Below are 12,933 nucleotides of genomic sequence, written 5' to 3' on the forward strand. Positions count from 1 at the left end.
ATCCCTCCACCCTCTTCTTCCCTCCTATCCCTCCCCCTCTCCCTTCCTCCCTCCTATTCCTCCCCCTCTTCCTCGTATTCCTCCCTCAATCCCTCCTACCTCATTCCTGTCCCTCCTTCCTCATCCTGTCCCTCCTTCCTCATCCTATCCCTCCCTCCTCCTCGTATCTCTCCCTCAACCCCTCCTTCCTCCTCCTATCTCTCCCTCCTCCTCCTATCCCTACCTCCTCCTATCCCTGCCTCCTCTCCCTCCTTCCCACTTCCTCCTTCCACCGTCCCTCCATCCCCCTCTCCTTCCATTCCTTCCTCCTCCCTCCACCCTATCTACCTCCATCCTCCTCCTACCTCTGTCCCTCCTCTTACCTTCCTCCTTCCTTTGATGTTTGATAAATAACCAAGTTTCTTTTCCAGATTTGCCCCCTTTCTTCCCCCAGATCTGCCCTGTGTCTGTCAAACTGCAACATTTACACTCCCCCATTGCAACTCATGGGAAGGACTTGGCAGTTTTGAATGGCAACTACCAGAATGAATGCAGAACGACAGCTGGGTTGCAGACTGCGGTATTTCCATGCAAACACCCGAATGCAATGTTTAAAATCCATCCACTTCTATTGCTGACTTAGTATCTCACACAGACACCGAAGTGTAGGCAGAGTCTGCAGTAATGTACATGCAAACATAATATGTACTTATCTGTATCACCACCCTTCAACCCACCCTCCCTCAATTGCCTAACAAGATGCCAGCCTCATTATTAACTCTGCTGTTCCCCAGACTTGTCAGTTGGTGAGGGAAGTCAGGGAGGGATAGAGGGGAGTGCACAGGGAATCAACCCAGCAAGGACTGCAGATGACAAAGACTTTAGTTCACCAGTTTAACCAAGTGGCAGAAATGTTAATGAATACAGATCCATGAAGTTCGTTTCAGCTGCCACCTTCTTGTGTTAATTTCATCAGTCTGCCTGAATGGGGAGGGGAGGGGAGGGGATATCCTCAAATTGCTGTGGAGGAGACACATGAATCAGTTTTGAATTACCGGCCTGAAATAAAATACAGTCCCGAGAGATTGAGCTGCTAGTTCTCCAACAGGTGGCAGTGTGCTTCATTTGTCTTTGGTCCAAGACATGATTTTTTTTTGTGCTGCTGTTCCAACATGAAATGTTTCCTCTCTTTTTCTGGGTACAAATAAAGTAGTTTTTGGATGGGTTAATTTTATAACCAGTGATTTCATCTTAATACAGATTTCCCAGGATTATACTTTTATTTAATCTAGAGAGAATTTCCTACCTGGAGATTGCAGTCAGCTTTTGATTGCTGCCAGGAAAAGCTACCAGATGTGATAGTTGCAGTACCTGTGCACCTTTGTACTGAAATAGTCCCATTAATCAAGGGTAATTGCAGAAGGCCATGGGGAACGGAGTTCTTGGAATTCCACAGCATGACTTTGAAACTCTGAAGTTCCATAAACATGCAATCAGCAAATGTAACCCTTGAGCATTTTACTTAACCCAGGGATTTAACTTTTGAAAGTGGTGGCAGATTTAAAGAAAAGTACAGAGAGGCTGGGAGGCCCACCTTATAGCTACTCCACAGGCATTGCCTTTCCTAGAAGCTTATCTCTAAACTTTAGTATTGCTCTGTGAGAACAATGAGAATGTTCTTTTTTGCCACCTTAGAATATCGAGTTCATTTGTGCCAGTGGTCCTAAAGATTCTGTGATTGAATTATTTCAGGTAGCCTCACAGACAACATGTGTGAAGCATGATGTTCTGATTTAGGATTCTGTTCCGATCTGGGATTCATCCAACAATCAAGGCCAAAGCATTGAAATTTCCAACCCCAAGCGCCGGTACAATTTAAAGGGGATAAATCAGCAAGCAAGAAATAGAAGCCGAAATAGAATTGAGTTGATTGAGTTTCAAGGGCTGTGTCTGCAATTTGGATATCCCTAACATATTTATTAGAGAAAACCTAAATCAATTAATATTATAAGACGGGAATGATTTCAGGCTGGGTTTCAGAATTGTGGCTTATATTAGTGGATTGGCAGATGGCACAATAAGCCCATACTATGGACTGATCAAGGAAATGAATGGATCCACTTTTAAACATATTTTCGCTGCACAGTCTAATGGTGGTGTATCCATTGAAATGATTGTGGGTAGCATCGCTGATGTTGGAGGTTAAAGTGAGACATGCTTCGGTGTATAGTTCTCTGACAGCTCAGGTTCAGTCCGTCCTTCTTCCCAACAGCTGTCTGCTGAATACTTGGCTCTGGGAAACGAAAGCACTTTGTCCTGTCATCTAGAGCAGTTCCATGAATTAGCCTCTGGTTCCTGCAGTAAATGTTTGTGGCAGATCTCTTTCCTGGTGGATGGGACACGGAATGTGAATCAGCAATTATGATTAATGTGTTAATACAATGGTTTTGATCTATGTTAATCCCCACATTCCTCCTCCGTGTTGCTGTGTTTTTACAGTTCAATCATGGCCTTTATTTTAAATAGCAGACTGTTTGAGCGGAATGACAGAAATTCCTGCACAAAACACAGTTGAAACAACAATTCTAATATCAAATATAAACCGAAAGAACTGCGGATGCTGTAAATCAGTAACAAAAACAGAAGTTGCTGGAAAAGCTCAGCAAGTCTGGCAGCATCTGTGAAGAAAAAATCAGAACTGAGGAGAGGTCACCGGACCTGAAACGTTAACTGATTTTTTTTCTTCAGCGATGCTGCCAGACTTGCTGAGCTTTTCCAGCAACTTCTGCTTTATTTAAGTTATTTACTTCATTCCATATATATAAAATATATATATATATCATATGTGTAAAATTAGTTGTGTATTGGCTTAAAAAGCTTCAAAATGCCATGAAGCTTCTCAAAGTGAAAGCAGTAGTTGGTGGAGTTACGGGTATTTTGAATAAATATTTTCCTTTCATTGCTGACTGTTTCTGGCTGCCTCCCACAAATATCTTTTTTCTGTCCTTTGATACTCAAAAGGGAAGTAAGTCCTATTTTTTTCCTGCCTAAGCAGATAAATGCCTCCGGTTCTATAGCTGTGAGAGCTGGTGTATTTTTCCAAGTGATCTGGTGCACTTTCTGTGTGAGGGAAACCTTCCAGTTGTGCAGGAAAAGATAGATTGGCCACCAGAGAAAAAGTAACAGTAGAAGAAGAAGGAGAAGCTTTGACTGTGGCACGATGGGCTAATAGTCACCCATAGGCAGGCTCTGTATTCTTGACGAAATGAGGTTTCATCTCTGGCCCATTTTAAACGCATTAAACTTTGCCATAAGTTTTAAGCATTCACTTGGGCAAATGATGTATGTTTGTTTATCTAAAGTGCGCTTGACTTCTGTTCTTGACCTTTTATTTGCTTTCGTATGTTTACAGGAGAAGATGAGGATGACGATGAGGAAGAGGAAGAAGAAGATGAAGAGGAGGAGGAGGAAGAAGAGGAGGAAGAGGAAGAAGAAATTGATGTGGTAACAGTTGAGAAGCGGCGATCGTCATCCAGCAAGCATGTGACTACCCTTACAGTGACTGTGCGCTCTCACAACGCGAGCTGCGGGTCATCCAAGAACCACAACGCGTCTCTGATGAAAAGGTGTGCACCTATACACCAACAGCACAACTACGCCGCCCCCTCACCCTATGCAGAATGCGACGAGATGCCACCCCTGAAGAAGGTGAAGAGCGAAACAGTGCGCCTCGCCAAGCAGGTGGCGCCCCCTAGGTCCAAAAGCGCGAGCCCCCGTGGATCCGACTCCGAAGACAACGAACGACGACGCACCCACAACATCCTGGAGCGCCAGCGACGGAATGACCTCCGCTCCAGCTTCCTCACCTTACGGGACCAAATACCAGAACTTGTGAAAAACGACAAGGCGGCAAAGGTCATCATTCTGAAAAAGGCCACTGAGTACGTGCAGGCCCTGCAGTCGGAGGAGCAGAAACTGTTGTCGGAAAAAGAGAAACTGAAAGCCAAGCAGCAACTGCTAGTAAAGAGACTGGAGGAAGTGAGGACTCGCTAAAACTAAGGCTGTCCCAACTGGTTGAATGCCACTTTTGCACATTTTAGACGTCAAGAATGTTTCGGAGTTTTTTTTTCTGGTTATCAATCCAGCCGCATTTAAACATGGAACAAAAATACTTACGAAGCTTTAGAGGTACCTGTGTCTTGTCAATGGAGATCCTTTTTGAGAAGGCTTATTGATTGCCTCTTTCAAAACCTATGTAAATACCAGTTTAACAACTGCCTTTTTCATGTGATGGTCTGGTTAAGAAAAAAGAGCCACAGCCTGTGCTGCCGTTTTTTTGGACTGGAATTTTATACAGAATAATAACTCAAAGTTTGAGGAGCATGAACTTTTCCTATAAAGACTTCTTGTTAATCTTTGTTATGTACTGTACTAATTCTTACACTGCCTGTATCCTTAGTGTGATGCTGATACATGACTAAATTTGATACCTATATTTTCGTATGAAAATGAGTTGTGAAAGGTTTGAGTAGATATTACTTTATCACTTTTTTGACTAAAATTTCTTTTGTACAGAAATTACTATATATGCCTTTACCTAGCCTCTCTCTTGTTTGTGTTGCTGTTGGGTTCATAGAACTGGGTAATTGGCTGAGTTATGTGTTTTTCATAATGTACATATAGTGCTGCAACTTATAGCACTTTTGAAATACCTCACGTTTATGAAAATAAATCCTATGAAATTAATTACCTCTTGTGATGGTGTCTGTAGTTTGCGGACTGCAACTGAAATACTAATAAATGTCTGGCAATGCTGTTCGAAGGTGAAGTGACTCCGAAATACAGTTGGTGTTTTTGACAAAAGTTCAAGTTTGATTATGATCCAAAACAAGTCTTGTGTCAATGCTATTGTATTTAGTTGTGTAAGATTTAATTACAATAAATCCCGCTATTCGTGACTTTGCCATTTGCGAATTCACTTACAGCAAAGTAGTTTGTGGGAGCCAAAAACTGAAGTGCAGATAGGGAGGGATTCAGTAATTTTTATGTTAAGTTGGAACTGGGCCCAACCAAAATGTGGCTGGCACTAAAGTCCTGTTATTGCTCAATCCTAATCTATCCAACAGTCTGTGGGTGGGGGAATATAAATTAAGAGTAACGATGTATGGTTTGAAGTTTTATTGATAACTTTAAATCTTACGTTGTTATAGTCCCGTATTTCTGATTCATTAATAGTAACTTCCATTTGTTCCACCTTAAGTGAAAGGATTTGGAGGACTTTCAGGCAAAAAAAAATTCTAAAAAGCAACCAGGAGAAGTTCTGACTTGGCAAAAGGAAGGACTGAAAGCCAGATGGTGATGGTTTTGGAAAGGGTGGGAATACTATTAAATGAATGAATTGAATAGACAGCGAAAGTATGTGGGGATTGAATGAGGCTGTGAGGAGGCAGCTATTGAATAGAGTGGCTAACCACACCAAGAATTTGGCTAATGAACAAGCTATTTAGTTCTTCCACTGGAATATTTTTACATTTACTGAAAAATCTGTTTGCGGATATCAAGATTTAGTTGCTTCGAAAGCAGGCGGTGTTATTGATCACAACTGTGATAAAAGGTAATGGTATTATGGTACAGTGCCAAATGGATAGGGGGAAGGGTACTAAATGACAGCTGTTAAACATTTCTATAATCTATTACTTATCTCTATAAGAGTTTTTCTTCCGTTTGACCACACTATCATTTTGAGGAAGTTAAATTGATTGCACTTCCTACTTCCATATAGTTGCTTAAGTTTTGAATGGACTGATTCTAACACTTTTACTTTCACTAACTATCCTACACTTCCTGAAAAGTAAATGAATGCACGTTGCAACAGAAAACTAAAACTGGCAACTGGCATGAGGTGGGACTTGCATCCAAATATCTACAGCATTCATCAGGCTGCTCTTGATTGGGATTGTGCACAACTGACACACCGTGCCCCTTATTTCATTATTTAAAGATTATGCACTCAAGCATTACAACTTATCATTTGATGTTAAAACTTAAACCTACTGACGGTGAGTTTTCTAACATTGATTTCTGTCATTGAGTTAGTGAATGTGAGAGAGAATGGCACGACAGTAAGAAAAAATCTGCGAATTCCTGCTTATGATTGCTGGAAAATCTACAAGTGGATGCATTTTCAGGAAGGATAGAATTGACCTCCAGCTTGATGCCTCCCACCATCACATGTATATGACGCATTGCTAAGGCTCCACAAAACAATAGCTAAACAGGATATTGGAGAGCCTGAACTCAGACTGAGACACCGAAAGAGGTGGGGGAATTAGGATATGGAAGAGATGCACTAAAAAGTTAATCAAAAAAGCTACAGGTCAATAGCACATTGAGAAATAATTTAACTAGAATCACACTGGAGGAATTGGGTTGATTCTTTTTGTGTTTGTCGTTAAGAGTACACATTTGGACATAAAACAGTTCAATGTTGACTACTGCCTCCCGTGTTGACTAAAAGTTATAGGAAGTCAACGGTTGCAGTGTGAAATAAATTATAAATCCGTGAAGAAACTGAAATCAAGTCCTTGGGTGTTTGAGCCCATAGCCATACTGTTGCTGTTTTAGCTTTTGGGGAAATGGCAGGAACATTTTCATGTCACAACTGTAATATCCACATTAGCTTTGCCAGAGCAAGAAAAATGATGAGTTAGCCTCTGGGCGTCAGAACCAATTTGGGAGGTTAGCTGGGAGGTGATAGCCATTCGTTTTCTGAAATGTTTCAGAAAAGCTCTCCAGCAGTTGGACTTTTGATACTGAAATACCCACATGTTTCCAGAGGACGCTAGGAAAGACTGACCCCTGGATTGCCTACTTCTATCTGGAGGTGTAGCTGAAGAGCTGTGTTGAGGTGAACTCCAAAAGGTGGGAGGAGAGAACAATTTCTCCATGCAAATGGGCGTGGATTGAGACAGCTGAGGAATCCGGCAGCAGTGGTGAGTCTCCTCCAGGATCCAGCACTTTAGGAAGATGTGACGAGTGAATGGTGTAACGCTCTGAGATGCTAATCTCCACATTTTGATTTGCCCAGCATTCATTTCAAGTCAATACTCTTTGCATGTCCACTCATTCTCTCATCTCACATTCCTAACAGAACAGTCAGGACACATCTTCGATATGTTAGCCGTCAACCTCTATAAGTGGTGTCCACAAGAGCCATTATGAATATTGACACCTTCTTGCTTCCTTTAAGCAGGAGAGGGGAGTAGACAATTTGGCTGGATGCTGTTCACAGTCTGGGTAGGAATCCAATCACTTTGTCAACCGTTGGGCATTGCAAACACATCTAGCTCCTGGGAGGCCATCTTATGTGAGGAGGCTGCAGATACCAGTAACTACCAGCCGTGAGAGCCTTAGCTCACTGAGGCACTAGTGCTCAGATATGGAGTCATACAGCTCAGAAACAGACCCTTCAGTCCAACTAGTCCATGCTGACTATAATCCCAAACTAAACTTGTCCCACATGTTGAAGAAAAGCTGACCCTCTGCTGGTGGACAGTGCTGCACAGCTGAGATGTTTGTGGGTTCAGCAGTGGGGTGGGGGTTAATTGGATCTCACCTCCTTCCAGTTGGATCTTGGTGTCCATCCCTCCTGCCCTATGGTGTGGGATGTAGTTGAGGAAAAGGCAGAAGGTGCCACGGTTGGTATCACTCCTGCTCCGATTCCATCTCCCTCCCTGGTGACAGTCTGAGATTAAGTCAGTCTTTTTGAAACCCTGTTGTCACATTTGATCCTGAGATCAGCTTCCGACCTCATTTTCTTGCCATCGCCAAGACCATCTTTGCCCCACTTCATTTAACATTGCTCAAGTTCACCCCTATCTACGACTGAAACCCGTCATTCATGCCTTTGACTCAACTGTGCCAACACCCTCCTGGCTGGCCTACCACATTGTACCCTGTGTAAACTTCAGTTAGTCCAAAGGTTTGCAGTTCACATCCTAACTTCCAACACACAATCACAGTCAAGCAATTTTCCATACTATGAGGGATGGCACGGTGGCTCAGTGGTTAGCACTGCTGCCTCACAGCGCCAGGGACCCCGGTTTGAGTCCACCCTTGGGCAACTGTCTGTGTGGAGTTTGCACATTCTCCCCATGTTTGTGTGGGTTTCCTCCCACAGTCCAAAGATGTGCAGGCTAGGTAGATTGGCCGTGCTAAATTGCCCGTAGTGTTCAGGGATGTGCAGATTAGGTGGGTTATAGGGGGATGGGTCTGGGTGGGATGCTCTGAGGGTCAGTATGGACTTGTTGGGCCGAAGGGCCTGTTTGCACACTGTAGGGATTCTATGTTATGAACTGCTCATAAAGTATTTTGTAACATTATTAATGTGAAGTTCTGCATCTAAAATATACACAAGACTAAAGCAAATAGTATGGCTCAAGAAATTTCATCGATGTGAGCTGCTGAGTTGATGCCACTTGATATGGTGGTGAGGGGGTTGGTGATAAAAATTTGCCTCAGTTTTGCTGCTTGACGGAGAGGAAATTAAGCAATGATTTTTGTTCAATGTCGATTCTTCCGTGCAGAACTGCAGCGGGAATGCAGCTGATATCAAAGTTTTAGATGCACTTTATTGCAAGACATTGGTATCTGAGCGTCCTTTTAAACATGGCTTCACTACTGACGTAAAGGAGTCTCTGATGGCAAAGAGTATGAGGAGTTTTGTCTGTCTGAGCTATTACCACATGTATGCAACTCAAGAGATACCATCTCCTGGGGCAACTTTTTCATTTTTTTTTTACGGGCCCCAATAGGAGCAGATGGCAAGACAAATGGCATTAAGGGAAGAATGCTGTTAGCGATTTTAAAGTACCTTCGCAGCAGATGGTTCAGAGACAGAAAGTTGCTGAAGGACACAAATGATCTTGTCCACAATTTAAAAGAACTTTTGTTTATATTGTGGCAAGAAACAACAATGACCCACCAAGTAGTTGCTGCTCTTCAGCTGCTTTAATGCCGGTGTTATTTTGGTCCGGATTCTGGGAAATCTACATCCGTCAAACTGGTCCTGGTTTTCCGTGGAAAAGTGGGTCTGGGATACTATTATAATAAAAGGGCTGGATTTTGCAGCACAACACCAGGGAGCCTGTTCACTGACTCCTGGAATGTGAGCTAAAGCAGCTCCAGCACAAAATCAATTGCAGTGGTCGTGCTGCTGTGTTTCCAAAAACGTCTGAGTTCCCAGTAGAAAACGAATGAGAAAGAGCTAAGGGCTTGTTACACTGGGTATTCACACTTGCTTGATGTCCAGAAAGTTACTGAACCCTCATCGAGGGCCGAAGGGCCTGTACTGCGCTGTAATGTTCTATGAACTAGTAACACCCACACTCAGGAAAAGCAGACTCATCTCATTCAAGCGAGGAGGCAGGGGCAGATTCTTTATTCATTAACAGGATGTGGGCATCGCTGGCCAGGCCAGCATTTATTGCCCATCCCTAATTGCCCAGAGAGCAGTTGAGAGTCAACCACATTGCTGTGGATATGAAAGTCAAATGTAGGCCAGACCAGGTAAGGATGGCAGTTTCCTTCCCTAAAGGACATTAGTGAACCACTCGACAATTGTCAATGGATTCATGGTCATCACTAGATTCTTAATTTTAGATATTCATTGAATTCAAATTCCACCATCTGCCATGGCAGGATTTGAATCCAGGTCCCCAGAACTCTGGATTAACAGTCCAGCGATAATAACACTAGGCCATTGCCTCCCCATTATCCAAGAGGTCAAGTCTCATTTTCCTACTGGAACACCAGGCTGGACTGAATTTAGCTGGAAAACCCTTCAGAAAAAGTGGGTCTTAGATCTTGTACCTGAACTCCTTAGATTATGGGCTATGAAGTGGATCCATGCTCAAGTCAAGTACAAGGCAAGTATTCCCTTTTAAAGAGGCAAAGAAAGGACTGGGTCTAGAAGCCATTCTCTGAAATGCGCACGGACATGAGATTTAACTTGTCTCCTGCTGCCTTTGCTGTCCCAGACATACAATAATAAAACATAAAGGTTTTGAAGTGATGCTGCGTTTAGTTCAATGTTCTCTGTGTAGTTTCAGGGACAAAGTTTATATGAATGTAGTTCTTTTAGCCAAGCAGCATGAAAATTGAAGAGTCATTTCAGGGAGATGATCTATGAAATAAAATTTATCCTACACTGCCTTCAGCAATTGCCTCACCTGGCTTCAAACCCAATGAGAAAGCTACACTGCAGTTCACTACCAGTGCCAATAATGGGCTCTATTACCCACACACTGCATTACTCCTGCCTGTCTGCAATCTGCAACACATATAACGTGGGATTGGCCAGGCTATTGCTGGTTCTTACTCAGTGAAAAGAGCTGATGGGGCAGCTAGTTCCCTTGAGTTAGCAGTAATAGTAGCTTGCTGTTTGACGAAAGTTTGAAGAACCAGAGAGTGATAGGCTTCCCACCTGTCACTAGTACAAAACAGAAACGATGTAAGTTGACCTGTTGGAGGGTGTCTCACTTACAATGCCAAGTTCTGACTAGCACCCATTCTGTTAAACACTGCACTGTTTGCTGCTGTAAATACTTTCAGCTCCAACTGTATATGACAGGTGTTTAATTATTTGTTGAGTGCAAGTTACCACATCTTTAAAGAGGCCACAATTTAATGAGGCCACAATTTAATGAAAACCTGTGGCAAACTTTTAATTTGCTTGTTTGGAAGGACTTGACCTGATGATGCATTACAACACAACACCTTTATGATAGATGGCATTTCTCTTGAATTTTTTTTTCTAAAATCATAAAACAACCGGGCCCATGTCAATTTCTTTTATTTGTAATTGGCAATGATCTGTTATATATTCTGCTTTCCAAGTTGCTTGTTTCACTTTGTGCCAGATACCAGTGAAAAATAAATGGTAGAACAAATCATTTGTTAAGTTCCTAAATTTAAAAAGTTGCTAATGGAATCCCATTCTATACTAAGAAGTGTAACGGCAGATGGGTTAAATTTAGCAGCTTTAATCAGATCCTTCATCAGAACAATAAAATTCTGTTTATCAAGAAAAAATACAAACGAACATTGTTTCCTTTTCTTGTTTGAACAAGTGTCATGAATTGTTGTGTGGACTTTATTTTTAAAATTGAAGAAATAAAGCCTTGGAAGTATGACAAGAAGTGAACACATATATATTCTTTTAAAAGTTAAAAACATATAACCTAAGGGTTTGTTGAAACAATGGGCTGCTCTCATTGCAGTTTGCTATTACATTGTTAGGCTGTGTTACCTTGGTAATGGCAACTGCTGTTGAAGGACAGGAATTGGCTCAGTTCCTTCAGTTGCCTGTCTGTTTGTGTTCAATACACGTGATCTGCAAGATAATCACAGTCTGCTGTAGTTGGTGCTATGCCAGACCATGTTAACAAAAGGAGCACGAGGATAATGTTTACCAACATTGGCCACATGGCTCCTTCCGTGACTTGCCCCAGCCTAGGGTACTGTTTCTGAAGGGTCATCCAATACAGTTAGAAGCCTCAGAGAAGAGTCATCTGTCAGGTATTGCTGAGTACTCTGAGAAAATTTAACAATTAAAACAAATATGGAAACCTTTTACTTTCAGATTTTTTTTCATTCTATGTGAAAACCTTTTCAATAACATTCCTTCATATATAGAAAACAAACCATATATGTATATCTTCACCTTTTGTTTTGACTTCAAGAGTGGATTGAAATATTCTTTAACACATTGACACTGAAGCAGAGCCTTTCAAAATAAGTTTCTGAGAGCCTAGATGTAAGCTCTTTGAGCGTAATGATTGTGCAATGGCAATGTTTACTGAATCTGCTTCACAAATCAAATTTAGTTTATTATTCACAGAACACCTGCAAAAAGAAACATTTGATACCTCTTCTTAAGGTAATGTTGCATCTTTCTTGTTCGTTACAGATATTAAAAAAAAATTATTTGAATAATTTTGGCTTTTAAAGGGTTAATAATCATCTGTAGGGTAATGACTTTTAGTTTTACTTTAAATATGCGGAGAAAATGCAACATTCTTTCTAACTACTGTTCAGTTGTGCTTTGGTCTGAAGCTTTGATCATCAGAGGCCCTACTTAATGCTTCTTACACTCCTGATGTTCACTTGTTTCTGCACATCTCACTAAGCCTGCTTACTATTTCAAATTCCAGAATATTTTACATAATTCATTATTATACTTTCGAGTAGTTTTGACATTTTTTGTAAGTTCACAGAAACAACTTTATTTTTATTTTATTCATGGCATATGGGCAATGCTGGCATGGCCAGCATTTATTACCTGTTCCCAATTGCCCTGAGAAAGCAATGGTCTTATAGTTTTATGGACTGCTGTATTTATGATCTTTGTATACTCACAAGCGTGTTAAAATGGGAGGTAATATACCTTTGAGGTTTTAGCTATGTTTTACACTGTTAATGAGGAGGATTCTGAGATCAGCTGTAGATGAAGACAACTGAGCAAAGTATCTTCAATGAATAAAGTGCGAGGGTCACTTATTAATATCATTCAGCAAATGGCAAATTCTCTACAAGGTAATGGTAGCACAAGCTAGAATTTAATTGGCTTGAACCTATTCAGAGGTTTAATAAATTATTCAAATTCTAATATAATTCCAAATATTAATATACCTGAATCCAACATAAAATAGTATGAGGAAGGTCAGGGTTAACTTGGACTCTGGGTGAACTCCCCTGGTCCTCTTCAAAAGGTGCTATGAGATATTTTAATTAAAATGTGATAGTGAAATAGGGAGCACAGATTCAAATTGAGGGTGCCAGGAAACTCTTCAAACAAATAAGCATCGACACACTGAACGGATTCTTAGTAACATGGTGAAGACAAATCGCAATCAATTGTTTAAGAAACTACTGAATGCTGTGATTAAACCTGTC

The 12,933-nt window shown here is 41.4% G+C and overlaps 2 protein-coding genes across 3 annotated transcripts in view; both read left to right on the forward strand.

Moving 5' to 3' along the window:
* Positions 1–12,933, forward strand: part of ddx1 (DEAD (Asp-Glu-Ala-Asp) box helicase 1) — a 132,179-nt gene that overhangs the window by 94,606 nt on the left and 24,640 nt on the right. The window lies entirely within an intron of this gene.
* On the forward strand, positions 2,851–4,725 carry mycn (MYCN proto-oncogene, bHLH transcription factor). Its single transcript, XM_048596472.1, has one exon. The coding sequence runs from the start codon at positions 3,382–3,384 to the stop codon at positions 4,030–4,032; it is 651 nt and encodes a 216-aa protein (XP_048452429.1). The 5' UTR covers positions 2,851–3,381; the 3' UTR covers positions 4,033–4,725.

This window comes from Rhincodon typus, chromosome 5 (genome assembly GCF_021869965.1).
Source record: "Rhincodon typus isolate 14 chromosome 5, sRhiTyp1.1, whole genome shotgun sequence".
Taxonomy (NCBI): Eukaryota; Metazoa; Chordata; class Chondrichthyes; order Orectolobiformes; family Rhincodontidae; genus Rhincodon; species Rhincodon typus.

Bases quoted from the DNA above. Each gene is read 5' to 3' on its own strand.
- mycn (XM_048596472.1), top strand. From the start codon at position 3,382: ATGTTTACAGGAGAAGATGAGGATGACGATGAGGAAGAGGAAGAAGAA.